We start from the raw sequence: 19,399 nt of genomic DNA, 5'->3' as shown, positions 1-19,399 counted from the left end.
TATTATTTGCAGTTATAGGGGTGAAAATATATCTTAATTCCTTAGATTTATTATCAATAAATCTGTTAAATTGCGCTGTGTTTAGGTGCAAGATGTAAAGCTACTGAGGTAATGAAGAACAACAGGTTTTTTAATATAATTGTGGATGAAATAAAAATGATTTGCACAGCAGTGCCACTTACTTTGAATATGGCCTGGCATAGTAAACTGAAAGCAATGGCTAACTGTGTCAGTTTTATTGGGTAATCTAAGGCCATGAGTAATTTCTTGCCGATCATCTGCTGAGGTCAGAAGTGAACCAACTACGGTAATCAGACTTTTTTCTTGCCTGTAAAACCTTCAGTGTCAGGAAACAGAAGTCAGATTTGTGTTCTATGGTGGGAACTAACTTGACAGTATCAGTAATTGCTCGGTCGTTCTCATTTATAGAGTGATCAGTTTTAAAGCTATTATAAGGCATTGTGGCATGCATTGTTGCAAACACCTCAGCTTTTTACACGTAATAAAAGGAAAGTTGGTTTCCATCATTGAAAAAGCTCTATTGAATCAGAATCTAATTCAGATGTATATCTTCTTGAACCTGGAGATGATTGGTGTGGATAGACACAAAATGCAGGAGTAACTCAGCGGGTCACGCAGCATCTCTGGAGAAAATGGATAGGGGGCGTTTTGGGTTGGGACCTTTCTTCAGACTGGTTTGTTTGTGAGGGATATACTGTTTAGTTTAGAGATACAGTGGTCCTTCAGCCGTCTAGAGTCCACGCCAACACACTAACTGTACTACGCACACTGGGAACAATTTACAATGTTATTACTTGCCAATTAACCTTGAAACCTGTACGTCTTTGGCGTGTGGGAGGTAATCGGAGCACCCGGAGAAAACACACGCAGGTCAAGGGGAGAAGGTACAAACTTTTACAGACAGCATCCGTAGTCAAGATCAAACCCAGGTGGCTGACCCTGTGCCGCCATGCAGGATAAAGATTCTCTTTATTCGTCGTGGTAATGCCTGCTGATATTCTAAAATAATATAGATGCAGAGGAGGATTGATATGCATAATTCCAGAAGCACATTCTGTAGTGTGTATATTCTGTAGTAAAGAGCACAATCCCGACTCCTTTATATATTAGCATGTTAAATTTACTAAATAAATGGAAATGATGGGCTTCATGGATTAAGTCGATTTCTGTTGTGGAACTCTCATAAATACAGTATATGTGAAAGAATTTTCAGGCAGTGATGCTTTTATTCATTTGAGGTCTGGAATTTCTTTACTACCATTTTGAAGGTCAAATTCCACAACCGTTTAATCTTCCAAAACAAGTGGCTGACGCCATGAACCTGCCCTTAGCTTGCAGACACTTAAGCAGAAATTCACAACAACAAGTGTAACTAGTTAGAGGAGAACACACTGGGAATCCCAGACAAGGGTAGCATTTATTACCCATCTCAGGTTTCCCAATGAGTAAGTGGCAAAGATCCTTCCACGGAATCAGGGGATATGGGGAGAAAGCAGGAACGAGATACGGATTTTGGATGATCGACCATATCATATTGAATGGCGGTGCTAGCTCGAAGGGCTGAATGGCTTGCTCCTGCAGTATTTTCTATGGTTCTTTGTTTCACATGTTTCAAAATCATCTGGGAAATCCCAAGGTTCAGATTCTGGCAATGCAGCTGACAAGAGTCCTATCGGACGGCACAGTGGCGCAGCGGTATACTTGCTACCTTGCAGCGCCAGAGACACGGGTTTGATCCTGACTATGGGTGCTGCCGGTACACAGTTTGTACATTCCACATGGGTTTTTTCCGGGTGCTCCGGTTTCCTCCCACACTCCAAAGACATGCGGGATTGAAGGTTCATTGGCTTTGGCAAAATTGTCCCTAGTGTGTAGGATAATGCTAATGTTGGTCAGCGCGAACTCGGTGTGCCGAAGGGCCTGTTTCTGTGCTGTTTCTGTAAAGTCTTAAAGATGGCCAATGTGTCTCCAAGTCAGCCATAGATTTTTGTCAAAAATGTCCTCCTGATAAGTATTAATTAGCTTTGTATGTACATTGTTGGTATTTCCTATTTTGTGCATTGGGGATCAGAAATATTGGATTCCTGCTAGTTTAATACTGGGATTGAAATACTTTTAACTTTACATAATCTCGTGGGACAGGGAAAATAAAATGTTGATTTTTAGAGAGCTGGCTCCCAAAGAATGGTTCGATGGCTTTATTTGTCACATGTGTCACTGCACAGTGAAATACATGTTTTGGTGCCATTTCTAAAATGCAAAGTCCCGTCTGCCCATGCGATCGGTCTACTGGAGCAGTTCCCGATCCTGGTACGCCCCAGGCTCCTGCAGGGCTTTCCTCCATCGCCTTCTACTAGATCGGCCCGTGAACCGACGTCCCTCTTCTCGCCCGGACATCATTGTGTCCTGGTGGCGCACCCTGCAGTCGACCTTGAAGGGCCGTGGCTAATTGATAAAATGCACCAGGTACATAGTTAGCTTAGCAAAGATGAGGGGTAGCACACATGAAGTATGAACTAGGAGGGCTGAATGGCCTTTTCAGGTTTAAGTTAAGTATTGTCACATGACCTGGATTACAATGGAATGCTTTGTTTGGTAATCGGATTAAATAATACTGTACAAAAATACAATCGTCAAACTTATGTGCAAGGTAGCATCTCTGGAGAGAAGGAATGGGTGACGTTACTCAAGCATTTTGTGTCTAAGTGCAGAATATAGTTCTCAGCTTTGTAGTGCACCAGTTTGAGAGACAAAGTCCAGAGCCCGCAATGAGGTAGAGGTGAATTGGACAACTCTCTAATTTATGGAAGTTCAAAAGCCATTAAAGTCGGGAAGAAGCTATTCTTGAGTCTGGTGTGTGTGCTTTCACGTTTTCTGTGGTATCTGCAGTTATAGGTCAAGGCAACTGACAAGACTCCTGATTTACTTTCTCCAGGACTTTCCACGCTCAACCAGAAAAAATGCTGACTAAGTATTTGCCCATCACGTCTTCTTGGTGTTTTGGGACCCAGTTCATATCTGAAATGGCCTTGGATTTCTAGATAGGGAGGGATTCCAAGCTAGTGAGGCATTCACCCTAGGCTTCCACCCTGGGCAGAACTCAAACCCAATACCAGGGACAGCCCTGCAGAAAATCTGCCTTCTCCACAGGGAGATACTCACATGGCTTAGGGATGACCTTCAGACAGCAGGCAATGCAAGAATGGTCCAACACTTGCTTTCATCCTCCCGCTTTTATCTTCAGTCAGCTTTAGTCCAACTGCACACTTCCACGTCAAAGTCTTAGTTGCCAGGGGCAACACACTTATTGCTTTGCCATTATTGAACCCCGGATACCCGGAGAGTGCTCAGCTGCTTTAGCAGGTACTTGCATCACTAACTTCACGGATGGATGCTGTGGGTGGTTGTGAGGTACCCATCAGACCATAAGACACAGTGGTATAGCGGTAGAGTTGCTATCCATGCCTTTGTTATCCCAGTAAGTCTACTACCCTGTTCAGATGCAAGCATCACCCCATGCATCAAGAACAGCAACATGCTGTAATGGTGCAGTCCATTTAATATAGCTATGGTACAAATACACAAGTAAATATTAGAGTGGACAGTCAGAAAATTGGACAAGGATGTATATTTTAAGTAGCAGCTTAGAGGGGAAGAGCTTTAAGTGGGGAATTCAGAGTTCAAAGCAGACGAAGGCACAGCAATTTGGCAGTGGGTTAGCTAGACTTGGAATGGTTTAGGGGCACGAGGAGTTGATCTGGGGATAATGAAGATGAGGATGTCATATTTTGATGTCAACAGTTAAAGCAACATGTCTCTTGAGCCAGGAAATAGTGGCCCAGAATTTTCAGTCGGCAGCAATGTGTTGGCAATTAAGTCCAACCAAATCCCCCCAGTGATCTCTGCGGCAAGACGTTTTCTAACCTTGAATGATTTTTTTCTAAATTGCGGATACAAGAAATCTGAAATGCTGGAAAAATTCGCCATCTGCAGAAAGAGATTAATTTAACATTTCGGGTCTGGGACCCTTCACCCAATCCTTTTCTAACCTGCTGCCATCAGTCATCACTTCAAAGGGATCCCAGGCATCCAGCACCTTGATATATTAGACTGGTTGAGCAGCCAATAGCATTGGTAAATTTATACAGACAACATACTAGAGAGCAAAATCCAAGGTTTAATCATAGATTCGCAGAATCGTGCAGCACAGAAACAGCCCTTACCAGCCCACCTCACCCATCCCAACCATGATGCCTATCTAAGCTAATCCCATTTGCCTACGTTGACCCATATCCCTCTATTCCTATCTTATCTAAGTACCTGTAAAAATTCATTTTAAAGATAATAATTTTTCTGCCTCCAGCATTTCTCTTGGCAGCTCATTCCATACAACCGCCATCCTCTGTGTGAAAAGAAAACTTGCCCTTCAGATCTCCTTTCAATTTCTACCCTCTCAGTTAAACCTATGCCCTCTGTTTCTAAACTCCTCTGCCCTGAGGGAAAGTCTCCGACTTTCCACCTTGTCTCTGCCCTTCATCATTGTATAAACCTCTGCAAGATCACTTCTCAGCCTTCTATGTTCTAATGAGAATAAATATAACCAATCCAATCTCTCCTTTTAACTACTGCCATCCATTCCAGACAACACCTGAGGAACAAGGAACTGCAGATGCGGGTTACTACCAAAGATAGATACAAAGTGCTGGAGTAACTCAGCAAGTCGGGCAGCATCTCTGGAGGAAAAGGATGGGTGACGTTCAGGTCTGAAGAAGGGTCCTGACCCGAAACATCACCCATCCTTTGTCTGTGGAGAAGCTGCCTGACTCGCTGAGTTACTCCAGCACTTTGTGTCTTAACATCCTGGTGAATCTTTTCTGCACCCTCTCTATTACTGGCCCATACTTCCTGTAGTGTGGCCAAAACTGTAAACGGAACTGCAAATACAATGTAAGCAATGTTTTGTACAGCTGCAACATGATGTCCCAACTCAATACTCCGGCCTATACAGGCAAGCATACTAAATGCCTATTATATTATATGCCTGTGTCCCCACTTGCAACGAACTATAGACTTGCATCCTAAGGTCACACTATACATTGGCACTCATCACATCCCTGCCATTTACTTTACGTGTCTTGTCAGAATCTGACTTCCGAAGGTGCATTAGATCAGAATTGCCTAGATTAAATTTCATCTGCCATCAACTTCTTAAACAGTATGGAGAAAATTTGACACAAACCTGGAGCATGCAATCAAGGTTAAGGTTGCACCTGAAATCACTGACAATCGAGGTTAAGGTTGCACCTGAAATCATAATTATGAAAGAATAAAATATATATAATTTAATCTTTGATTCTATTTGGAATATTCATGTGATGAAATTGCATTCCAGATACAATTAGCAACGTTAATGCCAGGGAAATTGCTGAGTAGTAATTATAGCTTGGTTGGCAATTAAAAACTCATTAACAGCTAATAGAGTCATAGTCATGCAGCATGGAAACAGGCACTTCGGCCCAGCTTGCCTGTGCCGACCAAGATGCCCTATCTGCACTAGTTGCATCTGCTCTCTTTGGGGAAAATCCCTCTAAACCTTTGCGGTCCATATACCAAATGTCTTGATATTTAATTTAATTTTTAATTTCTAGTAGCGAAGAGCTTTTTCTGTTGAGAATGGTAAGTAAATGTGTACATTCTCCCTGCGATCGCATGCTCTAGTTTCTTCTCAAAAAACTTGCAGTTTGGAAGGGTAATTGGCACCCTGTATATGGATGAGGAGCATCAGGGAAGACATGATGGGAATAAGGGGGGGAATGAAATGGGAGTAGTGTAGGAATGGTGTGAAAAAAATGGGTGTTTAATGATCGGCATGGAATGGATCGGCATAGAATGGCTTCCATGCTTCATCTCCACAGGTTGGATCTAAATACCATAACATTTTGTCAAATTGTTGATTTTCCCTGATTGTGGTGGAGAAGGCTGTAAGAAATGCAGGAAGGTGAAAATCCCACACAGCAGGCACAATGCAGCAGGATTATTTGTGTCTATGAGCAATGATATAGTGTTTGAGGCAGATTGAACAAGCACATTTAAAAGATGTTAGGATGGGATAAAGGGTCAAACGTGGGCAAATGGGGCTAGCTAGATGGGCATTTTGATTGGCATGGATGTTGGGCTGAAGGGCTTGTTTCCTTGCTGTATGGATCCATATGGGAGGAGGTGAGCAGGGCTCAAAATTAGCGGTTGCCCGGGTGCCAATGACCACCCAGAAGTGCCGCCGGGCGACCTAAATGCCGAGTCATTTTGCCCGGCTTGGCACTGCAGATACTGGTTTATACCGAAGATAGACAAGAAAAGGAACGTGACGTTTCGTGTCGGCGGCGGCGACGTAGTGCGGAGCAAAGATACGGGGTGTGGGTTGACGGCGGGTGGAGCCCCACACACCAGCAGCAGCCAATATCCTATAGGATCTTTGGCAGCGACATCGGCAGCGATAGTGGCTCCTCCTCCTCCAGCACCCCGCCCGCCCTGATAGCGGGCGCTGCTTACAAATTCGCTAACGGCGAAACCGCTTTCAAAACAAACCCTCCCACATGGCGAGGCCAGGAGGAGGGAGGCAGGGAGTCAGGGAGGGAGGGGGAAGCCCCCTTCCGCCGTCTGAAGCAGCTGCACCGCTCGGCACCGCACCTTCTGTTGGCTGGCGGAGGAGGGGAGGCGGTGGCAAGGAGATCCCAACTACCTCCCCCTTTGGCGGTGGACAGGGACGGCCAAGGCAGCGGGGCGATGATACCGTCCCTGTCCAATGAACGCAGACCTTCCTTCCACCCCACTTCCCCCCCCCCCTCTCTCTCTTGTGCGCCCCCCTTATCCTGGGACCTCTCCTCTCCACTGATCCCCATTCCTGCCTCTATTCAGTCCTCACTGACATCCCCTGTGCTCCCGTCCCCATCTACTCCCCCCCCCCCCCATCAATTCATCCTGCCCTGATATCCCTATCCACCTCACGTTTATTCTCCTGCCACCCAGCTCCCATCCATCCTACACTGGTCCCCCAATTCATCCTGTACTCACTCCCTTCCCATCCATCCTGCACTGCCTCCCCCCGATCCATCCTGTACTGATTCCCTCATTCATCTTTTACTGGTCCCCTCATTCATCCTGTACTGATTCCCTCATTCATCTTTTACTGGTCCCCTCATTCATCCTGTACTGATCCCCCCATCCATCCTTTACTGATCTCCCCATTCATCCTGTGGTGATCCCCCATCCATTCCGTACTGATCTACCCCATTCAACCCCACTGACATCCCCCGCGCTCTCCCCTCACAATTTAACTTATTCCAACCAACACGCACTAATTCCCCTGCCTCAATCCATCCATCCAGCACCTTGCCTTTCTCCCCCCCCCCCCGCCATCTATACATTCCATACTGATTCACACCCTATTGTGCTGGAAATGTCTACAGAGCGAAAATTGACCATGTTTGATAACGGAATGCAATCATTCTCTTTTAAATCCCAATGTTATTATTTGTTTTAATCCATAAAGATGGATTAATTAAATTGTGAACATGTGAAACATTAAAACCGTAGTGTTCGATTGTCACTGCTACCGTTGACACGTTATCACAGAATTCATTTTAACTGCAAATCAATGCTCTTAATATGGAGTATCAATATTGTTATTTAATGAGCAACATTCACAACTATACGTTGGATTTATCCAGGTTTTACTTCTACAGTCGGTCATATACATCACAAATTAGGTCAGGAGATATTTTCAGTTGAAATTTTAACGTTAATTCAGAAGTGGGAATGATGGAAACAGCGTTTATCAATAACTTTTTTTTAATCTGGTGCGTACAAACTGGGTATCTTCATTGTTGCTCACAACACATACATTTAATCTGAATGTCCGGTAATGTGGCGTTTTGACACCTTTAAACATATTACCAAAAGAACATTTGCTGCAGTCATGTCCTTTGGCCATCTCTTGTCAGTTACTGTAATGTTTAACCTGTCAGATGGGTATAGTCGGTTTTAACAACTATTATCATTAGAAATTTCCTTGCAACCTGTATATTTTGTTGTGGATAAATTATGTGGGAAGCGAGAGTGTTTCTGTACCAATAGCAATAACGACCCATGCTATGGCCATGTCATGATAATTTTCGGTCCTTCACAGAAAACATGCTTGCATCAATCTGTAGTGTGCATGGTTAAGCATATATGTTATCATGGTCCAGGATTTATTGACACAGGTTGATCATACGCTGAATAATCCGACCACATTTTTGTTGGGAAGTGGAAAGAAATAATAGAAATTGCATTAATTGCAATGTGTAAAGAGTTGAGATACTGTATTGTAACTTTGCTGCATGTCATTGTGGTATATATCATGTCTTGATTGGTGAATATGTTTAGTTTGTGACTTTATTTGAAGCAGAAATAATATGTGAATGCTTCATTGAGCATAATTCCGACTGGTAACTATGCACTTCGTTCGAGCACATTATCGCGTCATGCAAGCTGTCTTAAATTGACCACCCAAACTGTCATTTGGCAACCTAAAAAGCTGCCTACGTTGCCCGACTGGCAACAGGGAAAAAAAGCTGTGAGAGCCCTGGTGAGCAAATCAGTATTGTTATTGCCTTGGATTGTGAAAGAATGAATTCTGAAACAGTTCAGCAGAAATTGAAGACTTCCCTTCATTGGGCTGCACCTGCCAATAAGTGGTGGAATGTAATGTTAAAATTGTACAAGGCATTGGTGAGACCAAATCTGGAGTATGGTGTACAATTTTGGTCGCCCAATTATAGGAAGGGTGTCAACAAAATAGAGAGAGTACAGAGGAGATTTACTAGAATGTTGCCTGGGTTTCAACAACTAAGTTACAGAGAAAGGTTGAATAAGTTAGGTCTTTATTCTCTGGAGCGCAGAAGGTTAAGGGGGGACTTGATAGAGGTCTTTAAAATGATGAGAGGGATAGACAGAGTGGATGTGGACAAGCTTTTCCCTTTGAGAATAGGGAAGATTCAAACAAGAGGACATGACTTCAGAATTAAGGGACAGAAGTTTAGGGGTAACATGAGGGGGAACTTCTTTACTCAGAGAGTGGTAGCGGTGTGGAATGAGCTTCCAGTGGAAGTGGTGGAGGCAGGTTTGTTGGTATCATTTAAAAATAAATTGGATAGGCATATGGATGAGAAGGGAATGGAGGGTTATGGTATGAGTGCAGGCAGGTTGGACTAAGGGAAAAAAGTTGTTCGGCACGGACTTGTAGGGCCGAGATGGCCTGTTTCCGTGCTGTAATTGTTATATGGTTATATGGTTATATAAGTGGTGGAATATGTCAGCTACTGGGGTATTAGGTGAGAATAGACACAAAGTGCTGGACTAACTCAGCATCTCTGGAGAAAAAGGATAAGTGACGTTTCAGGTTGGATCCCTTATTCAGATCTTCAGGTGAAGTCTGTGAAGCAGAAGTGAACATTCGGCCAGAACATTTGGCCCATCATTTCTGCTGCACCACCTGACTGATCTTTCATCTCAGTGAGACATTTCTACGCTAACCTATACCTCTTTGTTCCATTAGAATCCAAAGATCTAACCAGACCTGTGTACCATGTCCTATGGCAGCTCGTTCCTTATATCAAGTGAGAGAGGTTGTCCCTTCATTGCCCTTCAATTATTTCCCCTTTGACATGTCTACACACTCTTGTTTTAGGCACCCTTAAACAGAACATTCACCCTTTCCATTCCCCTCGTGATTTTATATACCTCTACAAGTTCACATCCGAGGCTCCAGGAAAAATAGCCCCAGACCATCCAGCCTCTCCTTGTACAGTTAAGGGCCTGTCCCATGAGCATGCGACTCCATGCGGCAAGCGCGACCTAACGTGGTCGCTTGAGCCGTACGGCCTCGCGGGGCCGGTCCCACTTCGATCGCCGGAGCCGTATGGAGTTGTGCGGAGCTAGTCCCGACATTGCGCGGGCTCCGAAAAACTGACCGTGTTCAAAAATTCCGCGCGGCAACGGCCTGCCGGCCCGCATCCGTCTCGACGCCGTGCGCACCGCCTCAACGGGCGTGCGCAGCGTCTTGACACCGTACGCAGCGTCTTGACGCCGTAAGTCACGCGCGAACTTCCCGCGGACTTCGCTCAAACTTCGCGTCACTCACTAGACCTCCGCGCGGTCCCCGCTTCCAGTTTGGTCGCGCTTGCCGCATGCGGGCGCATGCTAGTGGGACCGGCCCTGTACGGGGATCACTCGACGTCCGCGCGGCCCCCGCTTCCGGTTTGGTCGCGCTTGCAGCTTGCAGGTCGCATGCTCGTGGGACAGGCCCTTTAGATCGAGCTCTTAGGGCTAACGGAATCAAGGGATATGGGGAGAAAGGAACGGGGTACTGATTTTGGATGATCAGCCATGATCATATTGAATGGCGGTGCTGGCTCGAATGGCCTTCTCCTGCACCTATTTTCTATGTTTCTATAACTCAAGCTATCTGGTGCTGGCAACATCCTTGTGATTCTTTTCTGCACCCTTTTCAGCTTAATGACATCCTTCTTATAGCTGGGTGACCAGGACTGCACACAGTAATGATTTCTAACTTCATTCCACATTCAGAATTAATATTTCTTTCTCCATCGCTGCTGCCTGATCTGCTGACAGTGTTCAGCCTTCTGTTTTTACCTTCAGGGCTGATTGCTATATTTACATCATCTGCACAAATCGTCCTTCATGACTCTGGATTTAGTCTGGGATTGTCTTTAGTGGTTTACTGGCAGATTAGCACATTAAGCAGTAGTTTTGCACTTGCTCTGGCTGAGTATTATTTTAGAAGCATCTTAACATGCCTGAGATTGCAGAAGGTGCAATGGGAAAAGCCACAAATACTGTTTTCCTTAAAAGCCAAAAATCTTCTTTAATGCATCATTCGTGCCTTAAAGCCAAGTTAATCTTCTAAGTAAAGATAAAGACAAAATGCTGGTATAACTCAGAGGGTCAGGCAGCATCAGGAAACTGAATCATCCTACCAAAGCAGACAGCAGTGCTGAACTACGATCTACCTCTTTGATGATCCTTGTACTACCCTTCACCGGACTTTGCTGGCTTTCGCCTGCACTAAACGTTATTCCCTGACCATGTATAGTGCATTCAGAAAATATTCAGACCACTTTTACCACGTTTTGTTACGTTACAGCCTGATTCTAAAATGGATTACATTCATTTTTTTTATCATCAATCTACAAACAATACCCCATAATAAAAAAGTGAAAACAGGTGTTTTTGCAAAGGAATTAAAAATATATAACTGAAATATCACATTTACATAAGTATTCAGACCCTTTACTCAGTACTTTGTTGAGGCACCTTTGGCAGCGATTTCAGCCTCAAGTCTTCTTGGGTATGAAGCTACAAACTTGGCACACCTGTATTTGGGTAATTTCTCCCATTCTTCTCTGCAGATCCTCTCAAGCTCTGTCAGGTTGGATGGGGAGCATTGATACACAGCTATTTTCAGGCCACTCCAGAGATGTTTGATCGGGTTCAAGTCTGGGCTCTGGCTGGTCCACTCAAGGACATTTACAGACTTGTCATGAAGCCACTCCTGCGTTGAATTGGCTGTGTGCTTAGGGCCGTTGTCCTGTTGGAAAGTGAACCTCCGCCCCAGTCTGTGGTCCGGAACACTCTGGAGTAGGTTTTCATCAAGGATCTCTCTGTACTTTGCTCCATTCATCTTTCCCTCGATCGTGACTAGTCTCCCAGTTCCTGCTGCTGAAAAACATCCCCACAGCATGATGCTGCCACCACCATGCTTCACTGTAGGTATGGTATTGGCCAGGTGATGAGCAGTGCCTGGTTTCCTCCAGACATGACGCTTGGCATTCAGGCCAAAGAGTTCAATCTTAGTTTCATCGGACCAGAGCACCAAAGAAAACAACCCTTTTGGCAAATTACAAGCGGACTGTCATGTGCCTTTTACTGAGGAGTGGCTTCCGTCCGGCCACTCTACTATAAAGGCCTGATTGGTGGAGTGCCGCAGATATAGTTGTCCTTCTGGAAGGTTCTCCCATCTCCACAGGGGAACTCTGGAGCTCTGTCAGAGTGACCATTGGATTCTTGGTCACCTCCCTGACCAAGGCCTTTCTTCCCCGATTGCTCAGTTTGGCCGGGCAGCCAGCTCTATGAAGAGTTCTGGTGATTCCAAAGTTCTTCCATTTAAGAATGACGGAGACCACTGTGCTCTTCGGGACCTGCAATGCTGCAGAAATTGTTTTATACCCTTCCCCAGATCGGTGTCTTGACACAATCCTGTCTCGGAGGTCCACAGACAATTCTTTCGTCTTCATGGCTTGCTTTTTGCTCTGACATGCACTGTCAACTGTGGGGCAGTGTATAGACAGGTGTGTGCCTTTCCAAATCATGTCCAATCAATTTAATTTACCACTGGTGGACGCCAATCAAGTTTGTAAAACATCTCAAGGATAATCAATGGAAACAGGATGAACCTAAGCTCAATTTTGAGAGTCATAGCAAAGGGTCTGAATAATTATGTAAATGTGATATTTCAGTTATTTCTTTTTAATTGCTTTGCAAAAATTTCTAAACATCTGTTTTCGCTTCTTCGTTCTGGGATATTGTGTATAGATTGATGATTTTAAAATAAGGCTGTAACGTAACAAAATGTGGAAAAAGTGAAGGGGTCTGAATACTTTCTGAATGCACTGTATGTATGGACTATAAATGGATCGATTGTTATCATGTATTGTCTTTCTGCTGACTGGTTAGCATGCAACAAAAGCTTTTCACTGTACCTCTGTACACGTGACAATAAACTAAACTAACTAACTAATCTCTGGGGAAAAGAATAGGTGATGTTTTAGGTCAAAGCCCTTCATCGGATTGAAAGTAGGTGTGGGGGTGAAATAAACTGGTGAGAAAAGACCAGAACAAATCAGGGCCAGCAACAGATGACCTAGTGAAGGTGGAGCCCACAATGGCCCATTGTTGGCTGGGGAAGGTGTGATAATGGGAGGTATACAAAGATGGTGGGACAACAAGGGTGGGGGAGAGGGGCGGGAAGGGGAGGGATTCAGTGGGGTGTAACATTTTTCTGTAAATAGACAAAGAGAATATGAAGAAAGGTTTTTTTTTTAAATGCCGAGTGCAGTTATAATCGGGAATTCTCAGCCTGTAGGAATGGCTGAGGCAGAATTTATCAGGGTTTTCACACAGAACTTGGGTATGCACTTGAGAGAGAATAACTTGTAAGGGGGAAGAGTGTGGGAGTGGAACACCCATATATGCTTTATCCAGCCCCAAAATAGTGTATGCACACATGGTCCCCAGCGCATAACAATTCCCTGAGTCTATATGATTTTGTTTTGTTTCCTTGAAATAGTTTCTGAAAGGGCAAATAAATATTTTATTATAGAAAAAATGATTGTAAAGAAGACCCGACAGTGGTTGTTAGAAGTATGACACAAAATGCTGGTGAGGCAGCATCTCTGGAGAGAAGGAATGGGCGACGTTTCGGGTCGAGAAGTATGACTGGCTTTGATTGTGTAGATGAATGGGATGTTTCCACTTGAGGACATTAGTAGTTGAGCACAAAAATCCAAGCTGCCTTACCAGTGCAGTACTGAGGAGATCTGATGCACAATCAGTGGTCCCACCTACTGGGATGAAGCATCACACTGAGACCTCTTTAGACTTTAGATTTTTAGACTTCAGAGATACAGCGGGCCACCGAGTCTGCCCCGATTAGCAATCACCCCGTGCACTGAAGATAGACACAAAAATCTGGAGTAACTCAGCGGGACAGGCTGCCTGGAGAAAAGGAATGGGTGACGTTTCGGGTCGAGAGTGATGAGACTGTGGAACTCACTCCCTAAGGGAGTTGTTGAGGCAATTGTCATATTTTTATGGGGAACTGGATAAACATTGGGGAATAAATCAAAATATTTTTTGAAATTGGAAAATAAAAGGATGAGGAGGATAAATGCCCTGGGTGAGATGAAGTGAATTGTGGAAGATAGTAGGTGGAGCATAAACATTATCTGGTCCGTTTCTGAGCTGTAAAATCCAATCTCGTAAGATTTGCAATTGATTTCTGCCCATCTCCTGAATGAAGACAGTGCTATAGTCATACAGCACGGAAACAGTCCCTTTGGCCCAGCTTGTCTATGTCGACCAAGATGCCCCATTCAAGCTAGTTGCATTCCCTCTCCAAACCTTCCCCATTCAGGTACTTTTCCAAATATCTTTTAAATGTTATTGTACCCGCCTCAACATCTTCATTTGGAAGTTTGTTCCATTTTCTCACCACCCACTGTGAGAAAAAGTGCCCCTCGGGTTCCTGTTAAATATTCCCACTCCCGCCTTAAACCTATACCCTCAAGATCCTCATTGCCCTACCCTGGTAGAAGAACTGTGCGTTCACCCTGTCCGTTCACTGTGTCCACCACTAAAAATCCTGTCATAAATGGTGTTCTTGCAACATCTGACTTCAGAAATATTAACAACCCATCGTTAACAGCCTGAATAAAGGAAAGTTTTGGCCAAAGGCATTTAAAATGTCTGTGGAGCTTCTAACTGAAATGAAATCTTCAGGAGATGCGGGAATCTTGAGTAACAACCAGGCATTTTAACTTGTACAGCTCTGTGGCAGCTTCCAGGACCACTGAAAACCAAGTTCTGTCACCAGGGACACGAGTTTGCTCTGCTTAGTAGCAATTGGGATAGTTGGCTTGAGAATAGATTTGCGTTCAGGATCAATGATGTTGGTATACACAAGAGGTGGTTCCAGAGGCTGCAGCAAAATTATTTGACGGTCTTTTGAATCCTCTGATCCTGTGTTCAGTGAATTAAAGTGAGAGGAAAATAAAGAGTCATCTTTGTATTTGCCTTTGTGCCAACCAAGATGATGAATGTTAATGTTGGCATTGCTACAATAGTTAGATTGTTTTTGTCCCAGCAGGGTTCATTGACTTTAGTACGATCCACATAACCCGAAGAATCCCACTGAATATATCCATCCAGTTGCATTAAAACCGTTCATTTGGGTTTTGTTTTAGTTTAGTTTAGAGATACAGCGCGGAAATCACTTCAGCCCACCGAGTTCGTGCGGGTTGGGACAAGTAGTTTGTGGTTGTGATCCATGAAGCGTTGCACTCTCTTCGGACCTTATCATTTGGAGAGAAAACTGTGAAATACAGACAATCAGAAAATAAGAGAAAGCAGCTAACCGATCTTGAGCTAAACACAAAGTGGCGGAGTAACTGAGCAGGTCAGGCAGCATCTACGGAGGGAATGGACAGGCAACGTTTCGGGTCGGTGCTCTTCTTCAAACTGATTGTAGGTGGGGGAGAAAACTAGGTTGGTTCATTGGGATTTATTGGGTTGTGTGTGCACCATACCCAAGTTAACTCATCTTGTTTATTATTTTTTAAATGTCCCAGTACAAAGAGGAAAACACGTCCTGACTGCCAACAAACGGATTAGTAACACTGGATCGCACAAACGTTCTCCCACCACACTCCATTGCCCTAATTATGTGTCCTTTTTCTCTTTCCTCCATCATGTGCTTAACTAGTGTAGGAAGGAACTGCAGATGCTGGTTTAAACCGAAGATAGACACAAAAAGCTGGAGCAACTCAGCGGGACAGGCTGCATCTCTGGAGAGAAAGAATGGGTGATGTTTCGGGTCGAGACCCTTCTTCTGTTGGTCTGAAGAAGGGTCTTGACCGAAACGTTACCCATTCCTTCTCTCGAGAGATGCTGCCTGTCCCCCTGGGTTACTCCAGCTTTTTGTGTCTATGTGTTCAACTAGATTCCGCTTCAGAGCCTCTGTTCGACTCACCTCAGTTACTTCGGACGGTAATCAAGTGAAGTTGTTTCCTGCGGGGAAGAGGTTAGAGGATAAAACCTTGGCAAAAAAGATGTGATAGAAAGTTTGGACAGGAAATGAATCAGATGCTGAAAAAAAAAGGCATTTTAATGGGCCACCGAGCTGCCATAATTCATGCGTTCAGCATGCTTTTGCACTCTGGAATGTCGATGGAGCTAAAACACACGGTTCGATATCTTGGATATCTTTTATATGTGGAAGTAAAGGCCATAGTATAGTGACTAGTTCACTGAGGGTCTAGAAAGAAAAGAAGAAAGGCACAAAGAATGCTTAACCAAAAGCAAGTTTGTATTGTTGTGGGCAAAATATTTACCAATCTGGAGGCTCAGAAATTGTACACTCCAAAACATTGCAGGAAAGATGGAAGATAAAAACTAAAATATGGTGATTAAAAAACTGCATTAGTGTGCATGAACAACCATGTTTACACAATATGTATGCATGCACATATATGAATCCCAACTATATGTAGGATGTATTAGTGTTGCAGTGGTTCATCCACTAGACCAGTAATACAGAACCTTGGATGAACTGTCTGGGGAACTAAACTCAAGTCCCATTAAGGCAGCTGTAGAATTCAAATAAAAAGATGTTGGGGTAATAGAACATTGAACAGTACAGCACAGGAACAGGCCCTTCGGCCTTCAATTGACCGCATCAAATATGGTGAAGAAATGAGGAACTGCAGATGCTGGTTTACCAAGGAAAGACACAAAAATCCTGGAGTAACTCAGCAGGTCAGGCAGCATCGCTGGAGAGAAGGAATGAGCGACCTTTCGGGCCGAGACCCTTCTTCAGACTGAAAGACAAGGGAAAGGGAAACAAAAGATATAGACCATAATGTAGAGAGATGTAGAACAATGAATGAAAGATATGCAAAAAAAGTAACGATGACGTTTCGTTTCGAGGCCCCTCTTCAGACTGAAAGATGATGCCAAGTTAAACTATTCTCCTCTGCCCGCACATGGCAATAGCTACAGAATGGATTGTCATAAGAACCTATCTGGATCAACTGATAACTTCCAGCAAAAACCTGCTCTCTTCACCTAGTGTGACTCCAGAATGACCAGTGTTATTGACTCTTAAGAGGGCTGAGTTAATGGACTTGAAATGCTCACTTGCCAGTGGGATCCAAATCCCAATGATTAAGAAACAATCACATAAATGGGCGAGTATTTTGTGTGAGTGAGATGCTGTATATATGCAAGTTTTTGTTGCATTATTTCTAAACACATGCAAAAAGAGAGAGAGGTCAAGATGAAGGTTCTTGGCAGTCCATTTCCCTCCACAGATGCTGACGAACCCATTGAACACCACCAGTAGTTCTCCTTCCAGATTTCAGCATCTGCAGTCTCGCTTGTCAGCTGTTTACTATGGTTAGGGCCATCTCTCATGATGCCAATAAGGAAAGCCAGGAGATTCTTAGTATAATCTGTGCATGAGTCAATGCCTTCAGTTGAAGTGTACATTGCCTAAATGTTGTCCAGGGAAGGAATTCTGCCAAACTTGCCCTTTTTTGGTCTTCTTTTGACTCCAAGCCCATACCCAAGTGTTTGACTCTTAACTCTATTCTGAAATGGCTGAGCAAGCCATTGGAGATGGGCAACAAATTTACATCAAACTAATGTGAACGGGTGATGTATTATCGGCATGGACTTGATGGGTTGAAGAACCTGTTTACATGTTGTGTCTCTCAACTAAATTTCTACCCTTGTTTGAGATTCCCTCTTCCAGAAAATCATTAGATCAGGCGACACAATGGCGCAGCGATAGAGTTGCTGCCTTACAGCGCCAGTGACTCGGTTCGATCCTGACCTCGAGTGCTGTCTGCATGAAGTTTTTACATTCTCCCTGTGACCGCGTGGGTTTTCTCCAGGTGCTCCGGTTTCCTCTCATTTTCCAAAGATGTGCAGTTATGTAGGTGAATTGGCTTCTGTAAATTGTCCCTTGTGTGAAGGACAACTAGTGTACAGGTAGTAATTGGTGAGTGGGCCGAAGGGCCTGTACCATGCTGTATCTCTAAAACTAAAAACGAAGGTAAAGGTTTCTGAAGGATCTTTGGGTAGATGTTGTGAGATGTTGATCACGATGACAATAATCTATGCACAACTTTTTTTTTCTTTCCATTAGGTGGAGAAGATTGTCGACAAAAGGAAAAATAAAAAGGGGAAGTGGGAGTACCTTATACGATGGAAAGGCTATGGAAGTAATGAAGACACTTGGGAACCAGAGCATCACCTTCTTCACTGTGAAGAATTTATTGATGAGTTCAATGGACTCAATGCTTCCAAAGAAAAGCGAACTAAATCAGGGAAACGGGGAAATAGCCCAAGGCAAGTCTTGAGGGACAATCACGGAACAGCTGCATTGAGAGTGTATGAATCAACCAAGGGCAAAGGGGGAGGATTACGAAAGAAACGGACTAATACTCTTCAGAAGCAAAAGCGGGCTTCAATGGCTAGAGATGGAAAGCATGCTCTGGGGGATAACAAGAAAATCGTAGCTACGAAAACAGTGCATTACAGAACCACTGCAAGCGGAGTACAGATTATGCCTTACAGAAAGACTGATAACTCGTTTCAGAATGGCGATGCTAGACACAGCAAAAATGCATTACAGTTTGACAATACCTCAAGGCAACAGAGAATGAATGTGGATTTTGGAAACCCCGAATTTGCAGAAGATGGAGCAATTGACGGCCCTCCTATAGTTAATGGAATAGGTATGTAATAAATGTGTAAAGCACTGAGACTGGCTATTGTGTAAAACCAGCCTTTCTGAGATATTCATGGATGCACCAATATTCGAGGAATAACAAGGCTTGGTATTCCTTTCCATATTGCATACTATGTGCAGTACTGATTTCAATTTCTAAGTTGTCTGGTTAATTATTCCTCGGTATTCAAGTATGGTTAAAGATGATTTTTTTGGTAGCTGATAACAGTTTATGAGGCAATTAATCAATAAAATATACTAAGTACTAGTTTTTTAAAATAAAAGGACTCAAAGTGCTGGAGTAGCTCAGCAGGTCATGCAACTCCTCCATCTGGAGAAGTTGGATAGTTGATGTTTTGGGTCGACACACTTCTTCAGTCTGAAGAAGGGTCTTGATCCAAAACGTCACCTTTACATGTTCTCCAGAGATTCTGCTTGACCTGCTGAGTTACTCCAGCACTTTGTGTTTTTTTGTGTGAAATCAGGTCCACCACAGATTTTTTGGCACCCTTGGTTCCAAATCCTTTCTCGATTATCCGTTTTGACGGACCAATGGAGGTCACGGCCTAAGGGGGGGCTGAGATACCGGTCTGTAGAGTTGGCCGCAGAAGTCGTCTATGGGAACAGATCTGCCGGCTCTGGCCGGGCCGGAGTTCCCGAGCCCTGACCGCAGAGGGCAAATTCGACCCGCCAATCGGCGTGGAAGTCCCAGTGAGGTCGAGATCGGCCACCTCACCCAGCCTAGGCGCC

At 44.1% G+C, this 19,399-nt stretch overlaps 1 protein-coding gene across 3 annotated transcripts in view; it reads left to right on the top strand.

The window, feature by feature from the left end:
* Positions 1-19,399, top strand: part of cdyl2 (chromodomain Y like 2) — a 161,894-nt gene that overhangs the window by 99,302 nt on the left and 43,193 nt on the right. For all 3 annotated transcript variants that reach the window (XM_033035845.1, XM_033035844.1, XM_033035846.1), the window contains exon 2: positions 18,065-18,656. In XM_033035845.1, the coding sequence (XP_032891736.1) occupies positions 18,065-18,656 (592 nt within the window). The remainder of the gene's footprint in view (positions 1-18,064; positions 18,657-19,399) is intronic.

The sequence above is a fragment of the Amblyraja radiata genome, chromosome 17, assembly GCF_010909765.2.
Source record: "Amblyraja radiata isolate CabotCenter1 chromosome 17, sAmbRad1.1.pri, whole genome shotgun sequence".
NCBI lineage: Eukaryota > Metazoa > Chordata > Chondrichthyes > Rajiformes > Rajidae > Amblyraja > Amblyraja radiata.
Note: the sequence above shows the minus strand (reverse complement) of the source record. Positions and strands in the feature narration are given on the sequence as shown.